Here is a 24910-nt window from a genome sequence, read left to right as displayed (position 1 = left end):
TTGAGGCAACATTCTTAGGTGTAGAAAGAAAGTCACTTTGGGGGAATGAGGTTGAATCCCATTGTAGCATTTGAATTCAAATAGAAGGGAGATGAAGTAGGACTGAACAAAGGAACAACCCAGAGATGGAACCTGAGACTGTATTGTGCCTCACTGACAGCTTAGGCTGCCACTCTCTGCAGCTCCCATCATTCAATGGGCGTTAGAAACCTACACGTATAGCTACCAAAGCAAGCCATTGGGTGGGGCTTTAACTAAAACATGTTAACATTAATTACAATTAATGTATATTCTGGTGTCTTCAATATTGTGTGTTTAGTGGGACACAGGAGGAGAGTGAGCTAAGTGTCCTCCAGCCTGAAGAGACTGCAAGCCTGACTTTCTATCATCACTGCCCCATACCCACTCTCCTTCAACAGATGAAGGTGGAAAAGGATACTCTAAAATGTCCAAAAGTTTGGCCTTTTTCTTATGTTTTCCTTGGATTTCATTGCAGAGGGAAAAGCAATGCAGTATTGAGAAACAATCACTCCAGCTAACGACCACAAAGAACATAGTCAGCAGGAGAGAAAAAACCACAGCTCGCTGATTGTGTTTCTTGAATTGAGCTTGACAAGCCTGAGGTTGTGTGTCTTTCGACGGAGCAGAAAGGACCTTTTGAAAGGTACTAACCTTGGAGCATCTGAGCACTGACATATTAATCTTAAACTGCAGAGGGGCTTCTTAGAAAGCAGCACAATACTCCAGATTGGATGAGTCATTAATAAAGGCTTAATGGGGAGCAAGGCAAAGTGACAGCATCTGCAAGAAATAGCCTCACACTTCTGTGGTTTTTAAAGCTCTGGTCAACTTCCTATAGAATGGAGTGGGGCTCGGGGAAGAATCCAAGGGCTTAATTCACCCCCACTGGATGGAAAAAATGCAAAAAGGTGACAAGTGAATTTTGCAAACTGCGAAAATGTGGAGAATTTTGGGTGCCTTTGAAATTTCATGGAAAATAAATACTTGGGGAGTCTAAAATCATGCAAAAAGTTATCGCCAACCTGGTGTTTTTATTTCACATTTTCTCACCAATTTCAGCCAGATCTACCACTTTCACATATGTAAAACAATTCCATGATATTTTACCAACCGTGCTGTATCTGTGAGACTCTCGTTAATACCCAAATGTATGTCCTGGGTTGTAAGGAAACAAGGATGTCCCCCAAGGAGAGCAAACCCTGCAAAGATTAAAAACAAAACACAATCTGAATGGTTACAATTTGAGATTTAAAAATAAATCCCAGAGAACAGGTATTTGCAACAACAACAGCAGTAAGAGAGGCACCCCCTTGTTTGGGACATTTAATTCCAGACTTCACAAAACACTGGTAAATGCACACTAGGGTGAAATCCATTCAAGTACAGACAGCCCTCCTAAAGGCCTTTAGATATCACCTCAGACCTATGTTCAAGGCAAAATCCATGCAAGTTCATGCATTGTAATAACCATCACTGAATCCCCACTTTAAGGGCTGGGTTATTCTTTTCTCACACTAGTTTATAGCCACTGATCTTAGTGAAGGTACACACCTGTGTAAATCTAGTTTAAGGGAGAGTTTATAGCCACTGATCTTAGTGAAGGTACAAATGTGTATACATCTAGTTTAAGGGAGATTAGGATCAGGCCCTAAGGATGAAATTCACTCCTGTGCAGGCATAAGACCTATGTGCCATTTTAAGTGGGACTTAAGTACTGGGCCTCTGCACTGATGTGATTTTTACCTTATGGGCCAGATCCTGGCCTCTGTTCTGCCTGCTTTTCACTGCTCCAGTGTGTGATAGCTATCTTAAAGAGCTGGTTGAGAATTATCCCAACATCAGGGAAAATCGCCCTGTGCCACTTGCCTTCCTAGCCTCAGCATAGAAGGCATGTTGGGCACAGTCTGGGTAGGGGAGGCCTGGCTGGAGTGTTGCTGTGGTGGCTGTTGCAGATGGGCATAATTTAGCCCCACTCTGACAGTGTTCTAAATGAGATGCTTGAGGGAGCACAAGGCTGGTTTAAAGCCATATTTATGCCCCAACTGCTCAGACGCAGTGACTATAGCTCTGGTGCAGCTGAAGGTCTGGGCCTAAGGGATTAAATTGGGCTTAAGTGCCCTTGTGAGGCTCCCTCTGCACTGGGGTAAATTTCATTCACTAGAGAACAGGAGAATGGACTGGGTGATCTAGCAGGTCTTCCCATCTCCCATTTTGATTATAGGAAGTAACCAAACAACCCCTAGTATCATCATAGCATCCCACAGGCAGATCAGCATTGTCACGGTAATTTGCTATCCTCTGGAGTGGAAAACACCTCTTCAGTAATTTAGAGGGGAACATGGATCAGCGTTCATGTCACACTCCTGGTCAGTACTTGGCCCGGGCAGGGGAAGCTAAGGATCCAACCAGTGGACCAAATTTGGTGATGAATCCTGGTCACATGCCACCTGAGGCACATTGCACATATGCTAAGTAGTTTAAACACAGCATTTTCAGATGACATTATTTTTCATTTGGGGTGAAGAGAGGGCCACATAAACAATAGAAGAGTTAAGACCCTCTTGTCTGGGAAGCTGTGATCCAAAAGGTGCTGAGAAACTCTTGCTTTGTTAAACCTTAAGGAAGTTTAAAGTAGATCAGCTTTGTTCTCAGCAGCAGATAGCAGTGCAGGCATTGCCATTACTACAGCTTTTCACGTGCTTTTGCAAGCATATTAAATATTAAAAGGATAACACCACAACTATTGTTCTTTACAAATGATTGATCTTGGGGTGAATATTAGTAGTTAAAACAAAACAACTATCGTGAGGATCCGAGCTCATGCTGGAAAGTAGAGACAGGTGATGAAGCCATGCACATGCTTCTCACTGTGGCCAGTTTTAAAAAGGAAGCAAAGACATGTGTGTAGGAGGCAAAGCATATGTTCATAGAGCAACATGTGTGCCTTTTGTAAAATATACACTTTGGTGAAATTTCATGGAGCATAAGTCAGAGCAGAACATGTCCCTGTAGGTCCCACAAATCCTTCTCCTTAAAACCACTCAACATCTAGCAGAGTGGTTTTCCCCTTTAAGGGCTGGAAGGCCTGGGGCTACCCAACCCTGACTACTAAAGATGCAGCCCTTTGTGGAATCAGATAGTTTCCTATAAAGGGCAGCAGGTGGATAGCGTGAAGGGGAGAAAGTTCATGAAATAAGAAAGGTGCTTGTAGGAAAGTATTGGATTAATACAGGGTTGTTGGGAAAGTACAGGCTAGTACTGACAGAAGAATGAAGCTATGGCCAGAGGGCTGCACTCCAGTCAGAAAGATGGGGATTGGCAGCTCTGGGTGGAGTAGGCTGGGACTAGAGGAAGAGTTCTGTGTGTAGCAGAAGAACAAGGGTGAATACTGTATTGACCTTTGTGTTATGGCTATGGACTTTATCTGGGGGATTTTGAAGACTGCTTGAACCATTTCTGTAATTAAACCAACCCTGGGGGGAGGTGCTGTTGACCAAAAGAGAGATTATGTATGTGGTGTTCTTAAGGGGCCTGTGAGAAGGGGCTTACAGAGTAGGGTGCCTGCAAAGTGACTCCTACCTATGAGGGGGCACTCAGTAAAATGACCACCTGGTTACAATCTCCTATAAGAAGTTATCTGAGGGCTTGTTACAAAATGAGAAGTCAAGGCTGGACATCCAAGGACCACATTCCAGTACACGTGGTGGAAGAGGTATGACTACTCCCCAGCCTGGTGCAAATATACTGCAAAAACAGTGATAGTTTTTGTTGCCTTATGTAGAGTCCACCTATGCAATCCATTTCTACCAAGATTATGAATAATTGGTGCAGAGAGTTGTGCATGCCTATCATTGTTGAGTCTTGGGCTGAGATCCTCACCCACAGACCCCAACAACTTGCTCCTATCATGGAGGGCCTGAGGAATAGTCTCTCTGAGTGGACAATTTCCTCATTGTTCTTCCACTTCTGACTGTGAGTTGGCTGCCACTGCCTGACAGAATTTAGCATGTAGTGTAGAAAATGCATTTTAAAGATTTAAAATTAAAAGCTCTACTTAGCAGCAATTAGGGGAACATTCCTAAGGGCTGCAGTCTGAAACCTAATGACTATTTTTTAAGGATAGCTTTGGAAGAGGATAATAAGGTACCAAAGTAATCTGCCTTAGTAGTATAGACAGTTTAGACAGTATCTACCACTGGGCACTCTAAATGCCAGGTAGTGTATTCCCTGATATGTTTCACTCATCCATTAGGATGATATAACTTTGTGTGAATATATGTACATGGTGTGTTTATACCATTATGGACCTCACTTTTCTTTCACACTGGTGTGAATTGGGAGTAAGTCCTTTCTAGTCAATAGCGGTATTCCACTATAGAGGAATTAGACCCTGGGTCTCATGACATGCCAGAACATATCTGAAGTTACCCTCAACTTTGAGTATTATTTGTGTGTCCCTCCCCTATTTCAAACTTGCAGCATATTGTCCATATTTCAGTGTCTGTAGAATGGCCTTATTTACTACCAGTCAGTTCACTGATATTTAAGTGCAGTTACAATTGAGGAGGCAGGGCATGATTGAGAGGTGGTATGATTTATGCTAGATATAATGGAAACATAGGGTGGCATTCACCTTTATACCATGACAGAGGGGAAACTTTATTTTACAGACAATATATGACCATGTGGAATGCCCTTTTTTCAACATACAAGGACGATGTGTATGGGACTGTGACTGCAAACAGATGACATTTCCCACAGTAATAGGAAGTGATAGTAATAAATTTGGTAGGCCCTGAAAAAAATGGGTTTATTTTACAAATACTGAAAGTTACTGACAATTCTTAATTTACACTAATAGTTTTAATCTTAATAACATGCTAAAATAATACATGTACTAGAAATCTTCCGTATCAAATTAACATCAAGATTGTATTTGTTCAAAAGGACACCATTTCTCCATTACATTTCAAATCCCATCAGAATATTGAGTTAGAAATAATACACGTTGGATGAACTACAAATGTAAAGTATGCTCTCATATAGCATTGCAAATTAACATGTATTTATTTTTCAAGAACTGAGTTCTTTAAAGATATGAAAATGGAAGAATCTCTTTTTATTTTTTTTAACATTTCCACAATGTTAACACACACCAGTTTTCTCTTAGCTATTGCACTGTGCAATTGTGAAATACAGTCATTTCCAGCTCAATTGTCCACCAGCTTCATGGAATGTTGTAATGTTTGCTTACGCAAATCCATGAGGACAGATTATCAAAGCCTTGGGACACACGTGACCTTTTTCAAGACCTCAGGGTGATTTGTGCCTGAGAAATGCCATTAGAGATAACGTGTGCCTCTGAAGTCTTGCAAAGTCTTGTAGGCCTCACTTACACTTTAGAAAATTGGTAGGAAATGAATTTATTTCACAACACAGGAGTGTGAGGCATTTGTTATGATTTCAGAGGAAGCTGCCATTTCACCTTAAATAGCAGCTGGGATGTACAGAATTACCGTGGAGGGAGGGGGAATACTTGAATCTGCTGTGGAAGCCAGATCTTAGAAGCAAAGGGCAACATGATGCCCGTATCTGTGCTAGACGGAGGAGGGAGTGCAGGGAACAGTCTGACATGTGCCTGGTACACAAGTGCAGGAGACCAACCCTAGGTGGCTCTAGGAGGTCTGATGTATAAGGGGGATGGCTGACCTTAACGGGAGTTGTTGGTACATTGGCCAGGGGTTGAAACCCCTCTGAAGCTATGCTGATCGTGATCTGGAAGGAGGAGTAGAGAGGACCATGGAGCCAGCAGGAAGACACAGGACCTCCATGCGGACACCTGTGGTGCCACAAATTGCTTAAGATTCATATGTATTTCGGGGGAATCTTCAGACTTGAGAGCAGAACAGTCTGTTCCTTCCTTCCCTTCTTCCTGTGTTCTCCCTTGCTTCTTACAGAGAAATCTGGATGAAACTCAGTGAGAGGGGCCTTACAAAGTTACCTGTCCCTTGCATGGGACAATTCTACTTGAGGGAGGTTGGGCCCAGTACTGTTTACTTCAGCGTAAATGTGGGAAGAGCAAAGATTTCCCCACCTGGTGGGTATAAATGTCTTCATAAAGAAGACACCAATCCTAAATGATTTATTGGATGCAAAGTTAGAATGGTTAGGTCTGTGCAAAAATATTATGGTCCCAATCCTGCAAACATGTAAGCATCTGCTACGTACATGAGTAGAATTATGTATGTGTTTATTCTTTTAGCATCCATGTCTACGGTGCCTGGTATTATTAGGCCAATATCCCCGTTTCTCCATCCCATCCCAAGTTTGTTTCTCTAGAGGTAGTCATGGGATTTTTCTCTAATTTAAATTATGATTCTCAGTCTAAATACATACTCTGAGGGCTTGTCTACATGGAGCCTGAGTGTGCAGCAAGCCAGTGTGTGAATAGACAGTACACTAGCTTTCTGCACACTAACTAGTTGTAGGGACCTTGCTGCCACTCACTAAAAATTCCATATTGTGCTCTGGCATACCGCTGTGTCAAACAACAGTATGTCAAAGCACACTACGGAACCTTTAGTGCACAGACGAAGGGTCTACATGGTGACTTAACACATGGCAGGCTTGTGTTCACATCCTGGCTTACCGCACACTAAGTTTCCATGTAGGCAAGCCTTGAGATTGACAACAGTCATGCATAATAAATTAGAAAGATGTTAGTTATGACAGCCTGTGCAGAATTAAATTGGTGTTACTTGCTAAAATGAGTGAAGGGAAAGTGTACAGCTAGCTAATATGGCATGAAACTTACATCATGAAAACCTTCTGCTTTCTGTTGTTTTATTTCAGTTCTAACTTATTTAGAGTTGACCCTGGGGGATTTTAGTGATCAAAGAGATGTGCCTGTAGTATTAATGAGGCATAACAGAACAAGACACTGCTCACACTGTTGAGTAAACTGCCATTCTCCTCAGACTTGACTTTCATCCTTGCTGCTCTCCAAGTAATGGCTTCATGATATGGACAAATGTACTCTGCAGAGAAAATATTTGTTATAACATGGTTTTGTCTAGATTTACCTGTTTCTGTGGATAATCTTGTTCGGGTACTTCTTTTCTCAAAAATCATGGCTAAAGATTTTCCTTGCAACAAAGGCAAATACTGAAAAACAAGAACGGAAAGAGATTTGGAAAATTGTTCACTCATTATACATTATCTAATATTTGCTTCACAGTTTAATGGCTGCCGGAAATTAATAATAAAAGCAGTCACTGTATCATTTCTAATCCCCTGCCCCTCCAAAGTCGTCACTAGCATTGGGAAGAGTTTGGGAGAAACAGAAAGTTCTAGGGGCAAAAAGCATCTACATTTTTTTGTTTTGTTGTTTTAAACAAATGAAAGAGATCTCTGATTCTTATCTTGCTCCTACACTACATACAGAATAATGCTCCTATTCCTGTAAACCTTTACTTCTGCTTGTAGCCCAACTGAAATCATTGGGAATATCCAATAACAGGGAATTAGATAAGGGGTACACACTTTTGAACAGCATAAATCCCCTACTTCATCCAAAGAACAACATTTTGCCTTTTACTGGCTGGCCCTTCATTTGATGTATACAATTTACACTAATTAAGGGTTGAAGTGGTTGTTTAGGACAAGCCAGTTTAGTTGCTGATTCACATTATCTTGTATGACAATCTTGATTTGGTGAGCTGAGTGACTGAACAAGCAAAATGGATTTTAATTGAAATTTTACATACCTCTCCCTTGTCCTTTATTCTTTGTTTCAAATCTGATGCCGTCCATAGCAAATACTTTATTTCTTCTGCTGTGTAACTTTGCAGAGTTAGGAGGTCACGACCTTTCAGATTAACATTAGTTTGAGTTGGTTGCCCAGACCTACAACAAAAACAGGCTCTTTGTCATTGGGTATTAATATGTTACGCATGCTAAAGCTAATGTACAACCAGCTAACCCTCTTTCACTACTATCATTTGACGCAGCAAGATAACCTTCATGGCCTGTGATAATTAGTTTGTGACTTTTCATCTCACACTAGGGTGACCAGATAGCAAGTGTAAAAAATCAGGACAGGGATGGGGGGTCATAGGTGCCTGTATAAGAAAAAGCCCCCAAAATCAGGACTGTCCCTATAAAATCGGGACATCTGGTCACCCTATCTCACACAGCCACAACACTGCACTGTTCGCTATATTAATCACCATTGTAACCATCTCTCTTATTATCATCCATGAAACTGATTTTGTTTCTTATAACTTCTAGTAGTTGTATCTGGGTTATATAATCAAATAAACCCAAATGTAGAAACCCACTCAGGGTCGGGTTAAACACTTAAGGCTGCATTGTCGCTTGTTTTGAACAGGGCTGCAAAGAGTTGGGGCAAGATGACTCCCTGTGCTCTTTTTCCCAATCCCAGCTCTGGGGAGCTGGCCCAGGACTGCTCCTATGGATATAAATAAAGTTTGATTTGTGAGCCACACGCACACATTTTCAAATTCATTTCCAGAAACTGATATTGCCAATAAGAGAATCCAGCAGCTCATTGCTCAATATTTGATGAGAGGGGGTAGGTTTGAGGGCTCATTCCAGAACCAGATGAAATGGAATATTTATAGTCTCCCGCAGAAGTGACACTGCAAAGTGCATATTATCTTAGATGGCACATGACTTGATCAAACAGCCGAGTAAAGCCAAGATTCTATAACCTTAAACCAAATAATGGAGACTGATGGGTAATTTAACCCTTTCTCTGCTAAACAGGGACTGATTATATCTGCAACCCTCTTTATTGTAACACAACTTGCACTTCACTAGTTCTAAAGTTTAGACGGTCCTAAGCCAAGTATGTCTTTCTCATTAACTGCAGTGACTTTAATTAGATCAGAGTCAAAACACCAAGAAGAATAAAGTAATAAATGAATGGAGTTGGTGGGGTTTTATTTGCAAATACCTCCAAGCCAATGCTCAGTTGCAACTGCTTCCACCTGACAAGTCTTTGAGGCCAGGAATTTCAGAAAAAAAATTCCCAGGAGTGCTACTAGCAGTTGAGCTGAATGGGAGCACCAGTGCCATATGAAGCTCTGGTGGCTTTTTCTGTCTTTACCATCACGTCAAAATAGTGGGACTCTTTTTCTACAATCCCTCTGGCATAGGCAGGACATGGAACTCTGCACACATAAGGTTCCAGACCTTAAGTTGTGGTACCACACACAGACACTGCAGTTCTTAAATCTTCATGTGCAAATATGACAGATCTCATAGTCTGTCACGTTTTCAACCCAAGAAGCAGTAGTTCTCCCTATAACTGAAAATATCCATTCGAAACACTGTTTTATTACTGACCCCTTTAAAAATGTTTGCTCCATCAGATAAATTCTGTCCTCAACTCCTTTGGTGCAGAGGGCTTCTTTGCAGTGGAAATGATGCAGTAGCTGCACAAGTAGGGGCAGGATGGGGGGCGGTTGCCCTGGTGGCATAAAGCCCAACCTATTGTGATTCACTATATGCTGTCATACAGAGGGTGGTGGGCTGCAGGGAGGCGCTGGGTCACCACTGGATCCACCGCTAAGCTAACCTGGTTCTTATCCCCAGGGGCAAGGAAAACTATTCCCAAAGAGGCTACTCTAGCCATTAAAGATATATGCTGCAACCTTGCTCCCACTAAAGTAAATTGCAGAACACCCATGGATGTCAGTGGGTGGAGGATCTAGCACAAAAAGAGATTCCACCAAAGTTGGCACAGGAATGTCAATTGAAAACTTTCCTATTTAAAAAGATTCAGAAGATTCAAAAAGATTTATACCTGGTCAGAAGTGGTTAGTACTGTGCACTAGCATCTGGGCCTGATCCTGCACTCATTCTGCACATTCACACACAACACCTGTTGACATCAGGGAGTTTTGCATATGATATAACTGCAGCATCAGACTGGATTGTTTTATTATTTTCTTCACCCCCCCCCCAAATGTGGAAGTTTGTTTCAGGGGATATGTATGGCATAGAGACAAGGAATAAGAGTAGCCTTATGATGGTATTTACCAAAGAGAAAATGGGACACCATGTGGGGCTAGCCTGAGCACCTCCAAACCCCCATGGGTCTGTCCTGAGCCATTCGCCCAAGTCCCCCTACGCCCCCCACCCAGGGCTGGCCCGAGCACCCATACCTGCACAAGGCTGGCATCACTGCATGCGAGCCCTGTCTGCCCCCTCTGTGCAAGGCTGGGGGCTGGCATGGCTGCTTGCTTGAGCCCTGCCTCCCCCCCTTATATAGGGCTGGCATCACCGCTTGTCCCCTCACACGTTCAGCTGCACCCCACTTTTTTGTCAAAAGGGGGCATTTGTCCCATTTGCTCTTGCCAACTGACAGGGCTTAAAAAAGGAACTGTCCCAGCCTAAACAGGACATATGGTCACCCTAGAGTAGCCCATATTATTTTTTAAATCTGACACTGATGGGTTGTTATAGGATGGAATTTTCACAAGCATTGGTATAACTGTGCGAAGTCAATGGTAAATGGAAGCAGAGTAAGGCCAACCTGGAGCACTTTTGGAAACCTCACCCATAATTATTTTACATTTTCTTAGTAACAAACATCTATTAGTTGTATTTTAGTAGCTCTGAGCCAGGTTTACAAAGGCACCCAAAGACGTGTGTAGTAGAGCTGGTTGAAAAATTTCTGACAGAACTTTTCCTCCAGAAAATGCTGCTTTGTGGAAACATTCTGTGGGAAGGTACTAAGTCCGTTGAAACTTTCCATAGAAACCAACCTGCCTAGTTTCCTGCTAGCCCAGGCTCCCCAGCCTGCTGGGCAGCTGCCACCTGGAGCTTCCTAACTCTGCAAGCAGACAGCTCTTTGAGGAGTCAGGCAACACAAAGAGGCAGCTGCCCTGAGAGTCAGGCAGCCAGGAGCAAGCTGAAAGCTCCCATTTCTGGTTCTCCCAGAAAGGAATTTTTCGGAATTTTCCTCTCCAGAATATTTTTGATTTTTTTTTTACTTTGCCCTGACTTGGAACAATTTTTTCTCTCCAAAACATGGAAATTTTCCACTGGGAGAGAAATTCCATTTTCCTGCCAGCTCTAATAGTTAGTCATCTAGTGCAATATACAAAAGCACCTAACTCTCATGGTTAGGAGATTTTGTAAATCCCACTAGATGCCTAGCCATATATCTAGATGCCTAAATCCCTTTGGAAATCTGGCTCTTTGAAGTTCACAACATTTGTTAAACCAACAGACTAGTAGATCCTAATTTTTAAATCTATATGTTCTGTTGTTCTTAGCGAGATATTTCTGAAGGGATAGGTTTTGTGGGCTAACAAGATCTATAACTTTGTCTAGCAAAACTTAAAAATAAAATACTATAAAAATAAAGCAATAAAATAAAATTTAAAATTGAATAACTAAGAAAACAACTAAAAATCACACAAAGCACTCAGTGCTATCCTTGCAACCCATACAGGTATGGTATAACCAGCAAAATCCTTGACTTGCATGTATGTTCAAGTGCTCTAGCTGATTTTACAAGATACACACTGACATATACCTGGGCGCTGAAGAGCAGATTTGACTTTGAGCCTTCATATGTATTGGGTAGTCTTCACAATCTCATGAAAAATAAAATAGCAAGGCAGACTAAATAACAACTTAAATGTGATTCTGCTTCTAACTTTTATGGATATATACTGTAAGAAAACTTTGTTTCTTAATTGTTTCCCTTTTTTAGATTAGGGCAGGGTGAGCAGGTCACTGAACTGATTGGAACATAAAGAGATGACATGGGGTTTGTTTGTTTGTTTGTTTGTTTGCTTGCTTTTTTCTGAATGGCTCTGGGGAGCAAATGGAAATATTCAATTATTTGACTTCCAGGTTTTTAGCAGATCATCTGAAGCCTAATGTTAAATGTCACCAGACTTTGGGGCCCATGCATTAGTTCTACTTCTATGGCTCTGCAACCTCTTGCTGCTCAGTCACTCCACTCTCCCTCACTGAGTTGTCTCTAACATTTTATTGTTTCCAGCTCTAAAAAAATTTCAGCCAAATTCTGCATGACCCATACTGCTTTCCAAGATTTATTATAGACTCATAGACTCATAGACTTTAAGGTCAGAAGGGACCATTATGGTCATCTAGTCTGACCTCCCGCATGATGCAGGCCACAAAAGCTGGCCCACCCAATTTCCCTGATCTCAGCTGTTGAAGTCTCCAGATCATGATTTGAAGACTTCAAGTCGCAGAGAATCCTCCAGCTTGAGACCCCTGCCCTATGCCGCGGAGGAAGGCAATGGTCGTCAGCAATGTGTAGTGTTCCTTTCAGGGCTGCCAGTGTCTTTTCAAATGAGGCATTACTGACCAAATAAATACTAGTGGCAGTTGGTATACAGGGAAGCAAAATTAAAGTGTAATGAAAAAAATCATGAGCCAAATAGTTTTTTTCTTTTTGAATGGGAATGGCAATTTCCTTCAACCATTATAATAACTGGTTGACTTCCTTGAGCTCTAAACCATCATTTGGTTAGCTGGCATTGATCAGAGCTTATGGTGATATCTTAAATTTGTAATGGTTGTGTTAACATAGTCTCCCTTATAATCCAATTTAGAGGGTAGTTATGGCTCAAAAAGTGAGACTGTAAAAATAGCATAGAGAGCCCAATTAAGTTAGGTGGCCACATTTGAGAAAGGGGAGCCACTGTAGTTATTTCCCCATAATGACTTCCATATCAAGTTTGCTAACCAAAGCAATATTTTGCTAGTCACCAGCAATGCATATGCAAAGCTGGACTACTACAGGGCATTCTTCATATGGGGGAACGAATAAATCAGAGAGCTCAGAAAACATTTTCAAACTGGTCCAAAGGAGAAAGAAGACAAATGAAAATGACTTTTATGGTTTAATGGGATCTGTGTGTATGTAACCCTTGCATACAGTTTTTGAACACTTAAAACTTGTTACATCCTGTTCCCATTGGAATCAATGTCAAAACATCCAAAGATCTCAATGATGCAGCGTCAAGCCCTAAATCTCTAATTTTAACTTGTTCCTCAAGTTGTGACAAGGATTGAAAACAATGTAATTAAATATTGTCATAGATGTATTTTTCAGAGGCCCACATGAGATGCCAAATCTACACTGTTGAAACAATTACAGCGAAGTGCTGCTCTCAGATCTCCATGGTTAGTCTTGACCCTGGTATTATGCTCTTCCTGCATGCATGGATTATATGGCGAGAGAGCAGAACACTAAGGCTGAGATTCACTGTGAAGCTGGGAAGGGAGAATTTTCCCCTTCAGTATTTGATCAAAATACTTGTCTGTAGAAATTACAGTCCCTTACATTATATTCAGATATGTGACTGGGTGTTTATGATACGTGATGATTATACCGCCAGAGATTAATTGAATTTAAGAACAAACAAATATTTCAGTGTGTGCTGCTAACCTATTTGCAAAGAATTTAACATGATTCCACAAGGACTGAAAAGTGAAAGGATAAAAACCCTCCACTCTCATGTGCAATTACAGTCTGCTGCTGAAAACAAAGGGCAAAACAGCTCTAAGAAGGAGGCCTTTAGCTGAGATACTGATCTCTCTACAGAACTCATTACTTAGTTTCCAGGTTTATGATTCAATGTTGCTAACTGAAGGACAAATCTAAATGATACACTTACCGAAAATGTTGCACCAGTTGCTTGCTGCTCTTTCTTAAAGTTGCAGCATTGAGCAGGTTCCGCAAATTAAAGAGCATTTTCTTTTAGAATGAAAGTTGCCTTAGTCCTGGGAGCAAAGTCGACTGATCTGAAGTTACATGAAGCAGAGAATGCCTTATATGCTTCAGGGAGAGAGCAAAGGTAGTATCATGATGAGGCAACCTTATCTTGCATTTTCCTAGTTGTGAAATTTGAGCCAGCTCAGAGCTGAGGTTGAATCTCCCCTTATTCAGATTCTACAGATGGATGTTTCTCACAAGGTCAGTTGCTCAACTCATTGTGCGTTTGCATGAGGGACCATTACATTACGGCAGTATCAATGTTATTTCTTAACAATGCCATGCTATTAGGTATTTGTACACGAGAGTAAGATGATGGATAAAACTAAGAAGAATGCGGAGCAGCTAAATTTATTTTTAAGTACACCTCTACCCCGATATAATGCTGTCCTTGGGAGCCAAAAAATCTTACCGCATTATAGGTGAAACCGCGTTATATCGAACTTGCTTTGATCCGCCGGAGTGTGCAGCCCCGCCCCCCTGGAGCGCTGCTTTACTGCGTTATATCCAAATTCATGTTATATCGGGTCGTGTTATATCGGAGTAGAGGTGTATTCTAAAATTGTTTGCCTTTTAGGAGTAAACTTTCAAATTGTGCCACGGTGCTCTACATGTAAGATTCTCAATGAGGTTAAAGAGTTTAATCATTTTGTTTGTCTCTGGAAATTTACCCCTTCAACTTAAGCTGCTTACAAGATTTGGTTAGGGTGACCATATTTCCTAAAGGGAAAATGGGACACTGCACGGGGCTAGCCCCAGGTGCCCCCCTCCCTGTCTGCAAGGCTGGCCCAAGGTGCTCGCCAGAGCCCTGGCCGCCACCCTCCCACCCCCTTGCGAGGCTGGAGCATGATCACCACTTGTCTGAGCCCTGCCTGCATGGGGCTGGCATCGCCACTCGCCTCCCCCCACCCCGCACATTCCTCCGCATACTTTTTGGGCAAAAGTGGGCATTCTGTTTGCTCTTGCCAACTGATCAAGTTGGCAAAAGCAAACGGGACAAATGCCCACTTTTGCCAAAAAAGACAGGATTATTGGGACAGGACATAAAAAATGGACCGTCCTGGCCAAAAATGGGACGTATGGTCACCCTATACTTGGTGAATTATGATACTGAAAAATGTGCTCCTTTGAGCGCATTTTTTTATCCGCTACATTCAGAAGCTCATCTAGAAGCTTCATATATTCTTGGCAACTTTGGTTTTATCTTGCCTCAACTGAAAATAATGGGAGTTTTCCCATTGACTTTAGAAGAAGAATTGATCCTCATTTCTTTGTTTTTTAATCTTGTTCCAATTTTCTGTTTTTCATGATCACATTTGTTTATTATTTTGTAATGATCCCATAAACTAGTCCAAACCTTTCTAAAGCTTCCTAAGTAATCAACAAGAAACATGTTGTCTTTTTGTTTAATGGCCTATAGGTTTCTTTGTGTACAGTGTTGTTCTAGCTTTGTTAGTCCCAGAATATTAGAGAAACAAGGTGAGCGAAATAAATCTTTTATTGGCCCAACTTCTGTTGGAGGGTAAAATGCTGAAGAAGCTCTGTGTAGCTCAAAAGCTCGTCCTTCACCAACAGAAGTTGGGCCAATAAAAGCTATCACCTCACCAACCTTGTCTCTCACTGTTTCTTTGATATTCTCTATGGAGAAGGCAAGGGGACATGGCATATGCTCAAAGTAGTTGGGGCAATGCTCTATAAATTGCTAAAGTGTTTTTGCAAGGAAATCTGCTTTATTTTTTGCCCTCTCATAGTGAAGTATTGCTGACAGCAGAGAAAATAATTTAATCAAAGAGGCAGAATGGTCCAGTGGTTAGGGGGTTAGGCTGGGATTTGAGAGACCTGCTGGATTCAGTTGCCTATTCTGCTACAGATCTCCTGTGTGACCTTGGCATCTCAATTTGGGGCCAGATGTTCAAAGTACCTAAGCTGATTAGGTGCTTAACTCCCATTGAAATAAAATGAGAGTTAGACACCTAACCTTCTTAAGGATTTTTAAAAATCCCATTAGACACCTCTCTCTGTCATTAGGCACCTAAATACCTTTGAAAATCTGGCCATTAATTTCTCAGTTCCTCATCTGGGAAGTGGAGATAATAATACTTCCCTACCTCATAGGGGTGTTGTGAGGCAAAATAAAGACATTAATGATTATGAAGTACTCAGATACTACAGTGATGGAGGTTGGCGGGAGGGTGTATCAGTACCACAGACAACCTCGTTATCTCCATACTGATTCTTGCCTGCATATTTATACCTGCCTCTGGAAACTTCCATTACATGTGTTCAGGGCCGGCTCTGGCTTTTTTGCCGCCCTAGGCAAAAAAGCCACCGTCCACACACACACACACACACACACACACCCCGCCACCCCCAGCGCGGCAGGGGAGGGCGCCGAGCCCGGCCGCGGGCCGCAATCCACTACTGGCCGGAGCACCGGGAGGAGGGCGGAGAGCCCGGCCGGGGCTCTCCGCTCTCCCCGGCGGCCAGAGCGCCAGGAGCAGGGCGGAGAGCCCGGCCGGGGCTCTCTGCTCTCCCCGGCGACCAGAGCGCCGGGGGGAGGGCGGAGAGCCCCCGGCGGCCAGAGCGCCAGGAGCAGGGCGGAGAGCCCGGACAGGACCCCGCTCTCCTCGACCGGCCGGAGCGCCGGGGGGAGGGCGGCGAGCCTGCTGCGGCTCCGCTCTCCCCGGCGGCCGGAGCGTCGCGGGGAGGGCGGCGAGCCCAGTCGCGGCCCAGCTCTCGGGCCGGAGCGCCCCGCTGCGCCGCCCCCCTCCAGGCGCCGCCCCAAGCACATGCTTGGTGGGCTGGTGCCTGGAGCCGGCCCTGCATGCGTCTGACGAAGTGGGCATTCACCCACGAAAGCTTATGCTCCAATACATCTGTTAGACTTAAAGGTGCCACAGGACTCTCTGTTGCTTTTTACAGAGGGAAGGAAAATTAAGGCTCGTATACATATAGTCATTTGTTCCCTCAACATTTGGCAGCAGTATTTTAAAGCTATAGAATGCAATGTGAACTGGCAATAAAAGGGCCCAGTCCAAAGTCCACTGAAATCAATGGCAGGACCACAACTGCTCCAGTTCCAAGCTCAGTAGTGACAAGAGTATTTCAGTTTGTCCTTGAATACAAATATAGCAGCCTTAGATGCAATCAGGTAATGTGTAATAATAAAAAATAATAATTAATAATATAATAAAGTATAAAAACATTTGTTTCCTTGACAAAACTTCTGTTACTAGGCTTCCTCTTTAACTATTAGTTTAAAAAAATACTGAAATGAAAGCAGAATCACCAGCAAACACATCTTTTTATTATATTATTTATATTGCAGTAGAATTTAGCAGCCTTAGTTATGGGCCAGGACCTGCTCATTCTAGGTACTGTACACGCACTTTTAGAGTATAGATTGCTATATTTTTCTTTAAGCAGGGCACCGTAATAGTCACAGCCCAATACAATATGCACTGTTGCCAACTCCCATGATTTTATTGCAAGCCTCATGATAGTTGGTCTTTTACTTAAAGCCCCAGCTCCTGGAGTCAGGAGATTATGTGAGCATTTCAGCATTCATTTTTTTTTAAGTAAGTTTGTAACCCACATGGCTATGGAGAAAAGCTTGAAAATGTGCCCTAGGTACACCCTGAAAGTTCAGGAATTATAAGGCAAGTAAAGAGAATGTGAAAATATAAATATATATATTTTGCAATCTCATGATTTTGGGATACCTGACTCATGGTTAGTGAATGTTAGGGTTTGGCACTGCTGAGTATATGCATACATATTATGCACTAGCCAGCTATGAACAAGAACCAGTCTGGATTCTGATCACCCCAGAAACCACTGAAACTTAGTTCTTTGTACCATGTCATCTGACCGCTTTGATGTTCAGGCAATCTTATGACTCGCATTAGTTACCATGTGTGTCTGCTCCCTATCTCTTTTTGTCTACAGTAACATGTGATAATGTATGAAGTTTTTCTTGATGACCCAGAGTCCATTCTGAGGCATGAGGCCCAAGCTGGGTGGTGTTTGTTTTATAAAAAAATTCATTCGCATTTTAAAATGAAGTATAATTTTAAAAAATGACTTAGAAATGGGGTTTTAAATTAGGAACTATATTTTGAGTACCATAATTGTATTTTTTATTTACAAACACATTTGTATTAAAAACTGTTTTCCAAACAAAATCACTGCAAACTGTAAGAGCCAAGGCCAACATCCACAAAGGTATTTAGGTTCCTAACTTCTAGAAAACAGCATTTTCAAGTTTCAGCCTAAACTGAAATTGACAAGATTTCTAATTTACCTTCAGGATCCCTCATATCTTTTCAGTTTCCGTCCTTCTTTTACATCTGATCTGACCATTCTCAAATGACCTCCTCTATGCTAACTTTTTTTCAACTTAGGCAGGCTGTACACTGCTCCTTCTAGGGCCTTTTAATATCGCCCCATACATCATCAAAGAGAGTTGCTATTGTCCTCCTTTTCAGTCTGTTTGCCCAGAAAACAAGGGCTAGCCCTGAGACTGTTTTAAAAAATGTTTTCTTTTATTCATTCAACCCTGGAATCAAAAGCTACTTCCTCTTAATGTTCCCAATTTCATCCCTTTCATAAGCTGTATTTGGCATCTGACGTACCCTCTTTACTTTGTTAAGTAAGTCAAGTTGCAAAGTAACTTGTGTTCATTTATTTGCTTAGTTGAACCTTTGATTCATGGGCGGCGGGTATAACAGGCCAGCTGCTGTGGCTGCCGGACCCTCGATTGCGAGGTTTTGGGGGGATGGTTTTGATTTATTATGCCCCATGGACTCCAGGGAGATTACTGATGAACCCAGGAAGCTGAATAGCAAATACTGCCTCCTAAACCACCCTGGAACCTGCATGGGACATATCAAAAGCTTCTTCCGGACCTTAGAGACACTTTTTCCCAGGCAGCTTGGGCTCCGGGGAGGGCAGGGAGGGGAGGTGTGGCTGCAGCTGGCCCGGGATTCCTCCGGGGGGAGGGGGAGGCTCGGAGCTTTGGCCGGCCCGGGGCCCCTCTGGACAGGGGGGCTCTGACCGTGGGGGGAGGGTGCAGGGGGTCTCAGGGCTCCAGCCGTGGAGAGGGTGGCATGTGGGCAGAAGGGGCGGAGCTGGGGCTAGCCTCCCTGAAGGGGGACTCCACCCGCTGCCCATGCTTTGATTGCTTTTTCTCATTTCACCAATGCATCCCATATCTTCTTTTAATCTAGAAATTCCCCACCCTAAAAATATTCAAAATGTTATGAGATGCAGCCTGTTTCAGGTGTCTCTGAGGATATCTGTACTGTTTCTTTAAAAGGTGGAGTGTGTGTGAGGTGCGGGGAGTGGGAATGATTCTAGGCAGAAGCTTGAGAGAGAGAAAATACTGTTTTCGTTATTCTAATAATTCTTCTGGTTCACGGAGGATGTGCAGAAAGACTCCTTCTCTGATTCTGTACCATTGTTGCATGACATTTATGATGGTCATGGAGCTGTTCTGTAATAATTTATAAATACTGTATGTTGACCTGTTTATTGTGATGTTTACTATATGAATAGATGGGTTCAGTTTATTGGGGGCTGTAAGGAAAAACAAACAGAAAGGAAAAAGAATGACTCAAGATAAGCCACACCTCAGCAAACACTTGAGAGGTAAAAGACAACACCTGGTTTCTTAGCTTTAAAGATTTTACTTCTCCCTAGTCAACCTGCAAAACTATGTTTGTCCTGAAGGACCAAAGCTCAGGAATTCAGAAGAACAAAATAACTCTGGCAGTTTACAAAGGATCTCTCTCTCTCTCCATCTCTCAAGAAGGGAATGAGTTCAATGAGTTGTTTGGGAGACCAGACTAAGGTGCAGGCACCTGCAGGAGTGTCTGAAGAAGTTAGGCTTTCCTAGGCTACCAACAGGGGATAGCAGGGGTTTAGGTAAGGCAGACATGCGTGTACACTAAAAATCCTTTTTCTCTACATACAGTATTTTGTTCCTACACATAAAATAAATAATACTTTGGTTTTAAAAAGACTGCCTGATCATTGTGTACCACTGATCACACACTCCCAAAGTGTGCCAAACCCTGCTGGATCTGCTGAGCAAGAAGAGTTGATAAACAAGGTAATGTAGCCCAGGTCAGAGGCTAAGAGAGGGAGAATTATGGAATTCCATCTGGGATAGGTAAAGGCATAAGGCCTGACAACCGAGGGGGAGCATTCAGAGACCAGGGAAGGGAAAGAGGTGCAGCTAATCCTGCAAACATGACTATATCCACAACTTTATGAAGCAGATATCTGGATTTAGCAGGCCTAATTCTCCTCTCACAGCTGCGGTTTAGGATCTGGTTCTATAGGCCAGAAACACTAAAGCTAAGGAAATATTTCAGTAAACAGAAATGGAGGCTGAGACCCAGGGCCAGCCCACAACATTTTGGCACCTGAGGCGGGGAGCTCAAATGACGCCCCTATGCCCCCTCGCTTGGGCCAAAACTTTGAAAGGTCTCAATTCTGCCTTCTTTCTGTTCTGCTCCTCTCATGGTACTGCTCTGCTACCTATCCCAATAAAGGAGAACTAACAACTTAAAATGCCTTGTTCAAAAATTTTAAGTAACACTTAACTTTCAAACGCCTGAACAGCAAATGTAACTTTTCTTGTCTGCATAGTAAACACTGGCATTTTTATCTGTTTGAATAATCAAAGTGGTGCTTTCTGTGCCTTCTTGGTTGCAAAGATTTGAACTGCTTCCTGAAGGTCCACAGTCTGGGCCAGCTCATGCTCTATTCAGATGGTTGCAAGGCCGACCAGCCTCTCCTGTGTCTTTGTGGAGTGTAAATGTGTTTTTATTAACTTCAACTTGGAGAAGCTGCGTTCTCCACTGGCAACTGTTACAGGAAGTGTTAGAAGTATGCACAGAGCAACAAAAGCATTTGGAAAGAGGGTGGTCATCTTATTTGTGCACATATATTCCAGAACAGCCTTTGGAGTTGATCCTGCTGAAATGTATCTGGAAAGGGCTTTCAGTTCATCACCTAAATCACTCGCACCAATATAGTGCATGTCATCATGTGTCAACACTGTCTCTAGTGCTCTGCATTGCTGGTGTAGGTCTTCTTCGGGTATAGTGAGGAGTTTTGGAATATCATACAACATCCCAAATATACTGCTGTGTTCCTTGAGCTGCATGAAACGTTCTTCAACTGACTGTAGTGCACAGTCTAGCACCTGGTTAAAGAATTCAACTTTAAATTATTGTTTGGGGTCTCTTATGGGATTATCCCGTGCCCCGTAATCAAAATGTCTTCTTCTTCGGTGACTCTTGTATTCTTGAATGGGTGGGAAAATAGCTTCAGTGTGAAGTTCCTCTTCCAACTTCTGTGCACTCTTCAGAATGTTTGAAATCCCTCATCTGACCGGTAAGACTGTAGGTATGACTTTGCTTTGTCCAGTTGTGCCATTGCTCCAGATATATCAAGGTCAACACCTTGGAGTCTCTTGCTTACAACATTTATTTCAATCAGTATGTCATGCCACAACACTAAGCCACACAGAAATTTTAAGTTATGTATGTTTCTGGTGATTCCATTTTCCTCTGCCAGTGTTCTCCCACGAACAGTTCCTGTCATAGCATTATCCTCCATAATGGCAACTATGGCATCATCTAGCTTCCCAATTTGGTGTTTGATAGGCTTTATCACTTCCACTCGACTTTCCCATCGTGTGGCACTCAGTGGTTTCAGTGTCAGAGAGGATGTTCCCAGATGTTGCTTCAAAATTTGCATTGATGAGTTGATGCAGAGAAAAATATATAGATGCTTTGAATTACATTAAAAAATTCAGCAGCCTCACTAGAAGCTGATGCTGCATCACTGACCACCAAGTTCAATGAATGAGAACTGCATGGGACAAAAAAAGCTCGAGGGTTTTGTGAATAATTTGAACAAGAGTATTGTCAGGCTTATTCAATGTTAGGCCTAAAACTTCCGGAAGCCTAAAAGATGAAGCATAGCAACCAGAGTGAGTGTAGCAAGTTCAAACTAGGAAATATTGTAGACTTGTGGTCAGCTTCAAAAAAGCAAGCTTTGCAAAATTAGATACGGACTTGTGGTCAAGGTGTAAAGCAACCAAGCACTTCTTTAGTCTGCTTCTTTAGTCTGTTTTGTGTCTAATACATTAACCACAATTAGAACAATTGGCTGTATTCGGAGAATATGAGCTGTGCACCTGTGCATAGATCATAATTTCAAAGTAACCACAACCATCACAGTAAACATTTGGCCTAACCTGATTGGTTGACCTGCTTCAAAACATAGTGGGCAGATGAGATTAAATGTGTAGAGCCTCAGGTGGGTTTGTGTGTGTGTCTTTGTCTAAGAGGTCGTTCTCTTTGATTGGTCTGACCCACACCCCCCAACTGAGGAAACTTGAACTACACCAACTATCTGTACCTGGCCAGTGCAAAGAGTGGTCGACTAAAGGGTAATGTATTCTCGGCAGGGTAAGGTTTTGAAATAAAAAAAAGTCTGGTTGCATGAAGAATAAGGTAACGGAGTAAAGAAGTCTGGGTTGCTCGAGCTGATTTGATCTCAAGTTGTACTAACACTATAGTATTAAGAATGGTAGTGTCAGGATAATTTGATCTCAGGTTATATCAATGCTGCAGTATTAAAAATAGTAAAAGTTTAATAATAGTATTAGATTTTTTAGGAATATTAGTAAGCTGTTAATCAATTTATAGTATCTCTATTTGTACTTGTGTTTATTAAGGTCAGGAATAGTACTTGTAAGGTTAATAGTTAATGAGTAATAATAACCTGGCATATATTGTGGTTGTCATCAGTATAACTTGCAATGCTAAGGATAGGGTTTTATGGTAGTCAGTAATTAATGCAGAATATTACTTATACTTGTGCTTGTCTTCAGCATAACCTGTCATTTATATTGATCTTATTCAGTGCTCGTCTTTAATCTTCCTTTTCATATTCTGTCTGTGTTGTTTTTGTAGCCGTAAGTCATTAAAAACCTTTCTTGAGGAATAATCGGTAGTTTTAATTTCTTTATGCGGACACCACTTAACCTCATTACATCTGTGTTGGGTGGTGGGAAGTAGTGATCACCCAGGGTACAATTAGGGCCCTGATGTGTGTCTCCCTCTTCCATAATCTCCACAGGTTTAACTCTTGGATCCGTGTCTGCACTCCTCTGTTCTTTCCTCTCATGTTGGCACCATTATCGTAGCCCTGACCTCTCATGTCAGCTATCGCAATTCCCGTATCTTCCAGCTTTTTAAGAAGCACATTTGTCATACCAGCTCCTGTAGTATCATCAATGTCAATAAATTCTAGAAAATGCTCTCTGACAGTCACCATTGCAGGGACATTTTCACTAGGTTCTGTTGTTGTTACAAAACGCACCATTAAAGTCATTTGTTCCGTATGGCTGATGTCAGGTGTGCAGTCCAGAATAACAGAGTAATATCTTGCTGACTTCAGATCTGCCACAATCTTCTGTTTGACTTTTGTTGCCAGTAACTGTATGATCTCATTTTGAATTGTTTTTCCAAGGTAGTGGTGTGTGTACATTTCTTGGGTGGTGACTCTTCTTAGATGCTCCTGGAGCACAGCATCAAACTCAGCCATCAGCTCCACAGTTTTAAGGAAGTTTCCATTGTTTGGCACATACAGCTGATCTGAAGTGCTATGCAGTGCTAGGTTTTGGGTAGCAAGCATTCTCACAATGGCAATGAGCCTTTTCAGAACATTTTGCCAGTAAAGAGACTCTGATGCAATCTTCTCTTGATGCTGATCATCTATGGTGGCCTTTAACCTTAGTCTTATCTCAAGCTCTTTCCACCTATGGAATGCTCTATGGTGATTTGCTGCCTTCTCATGGCATGCCAGATTTCTAGCCAGATTTTTCCAGTCCTTTGTTCCTGTAGAACCCAATGTGGCTGGAACATTAGGAAGAGTTTGCAACAAAAACAGTATGCAGCATTCTGGGTTTTTGAGTGCATAAGACATGGCCTCTTCACTTTGTCACCATTGGGGATTTCACGCCAGTAATGTGTTGGATGGAAACTTCTATTTTCATTGTCTTTGGGGAACATGAAGTTTTTCACTTGCTGGTCCCATGCAGTACAAGGTAGTCCCTCAGGCTACTGCTCAAGTGGGTTCACAGTCCTGGATCATCTAGACTTAAGGAACTAAACTCAACAGCAGCTGTTTCTTGTGCCTCCACCACACTCTTCTCTGATCTACACTTTTCTTCAGGAATGTGCATGGTTACATCCATTTGAGATGGAGATATGGATGCTGCAGTAGCTGCCAGGTCACCTGCACTCTGACTAACTGGAAGATCAGGCATCTCCTCACCACTCACATCCTCACTGGGGCCGGAAGGCTCACCGTGAACATTTGTGTCTATGTATCTCAGGAGAGCTCCTTCCTGCTTAGATAGAAAAGCTTCCTTTGCTTTCTTTCTTTTTCTGAATGCTGCCCCAGAGGGGCGTTTTCTTCTTTCACTCATGACTGCTGTTCTGTGCCAGCTATAGTGGCTCGCAACACTCAGTTGAAGGGGACAAATAAGCAGGCTGGTAGCAGGGCCTGAGTGAGGGAAGATATCAGCGTCTTAAGGGCCTAACTGGCTCCTACTACTTCAGTTGACTGCCTGTTCTCCTCAAGTGGGTTCAGGGAAGCAGCAGAAAACAGGAAGCTCCCTGAGAAGCTGGTGTTAATCAGTCCAAGCTCGTGGGGGTGCTAGAGAGGTACATAAGAGGTTCCTACTCCTCTCTCTCCCTGCAGCTCCTGCTGCTTTCTGTTATTCCCTCTCACCTTTTCTCCTGCCTGCCTGTTATGTCTCTTGTGCCCTCCTTCCTCCAGCACAGCACTCCACCATCTCTGTGCATCTAGAGCAGAGAGAATACATATGCACCAGCAGCAGACACAATTTTCTACACTCTGGGTCCTAGTGCCACCCCCCACAGTCTGGCACCTGAGGCGGCCACCTCAGTTCGCCTCATGGCAAGGCCAGCCCTGCTGAGACCCATCAACAGAAGTAGCATTGACTGATACAATAATAACTTAATTAGAGACTGAGTGACAATGATGAATGAA

The 24910-nt window shown here is 42.6% G+C and overlaps 1 protein-coding gene across 1 annotated transcript in view; it reads right to left on the bottom strand.

Annotated features, from left to right (window-relative positions):
• The window catches only part of LOC112104189 (ornithine carbamoyltransferase, mitochondrial), a 36504-nt gene extending 22627 nt beyond the window's left edge, over window positions 1-13877 (bottom strand). The window contains exons 1-4 of the mRNA XM_026650603.2: window positions 13713-13877; window positions 7788-7926; window positions 7104-7185; window positions 1133-1220 (exon numbers count right to left, since the gene is read on the bottom strand). Coding sequence (XP_026506388.1) covers window positions 1133-1220; window positions 7104-7185; window positions 7788-7926; window positions 13713-13789 — 386 coding nt within the window. The 5' untranslated portion in view covers window positions 13790-13877. The remainder of the gene's footprint in view (window positions 1-1132; window positions 1221-7103; window positions 7186-7787; window positions 7927-13712) is intronic.
• Between the last annotated feature and the right edge of the window lie 11033 nt (window positions 13878-24910).

The sequence above is a fragment of the Terrapene carolina genome, unplaced genomic scaffold (assembly GCF_002925995.2).
Source record: "Terrapene carolina triunguis isolate 2854851 unplaced genomic scaffold, T_m_triunguis-2.0 Scaffold26, whole genome shotgun sequence".
NCBI classification, from domain to species: Eukaryota; Metazoa; Chordata; order Testudines; family Emydidae; genus Terrapene; species Terrapene triunguis.
This window is presented reverse-complemented; position numbering and strand designations above follow the sequence as displayed.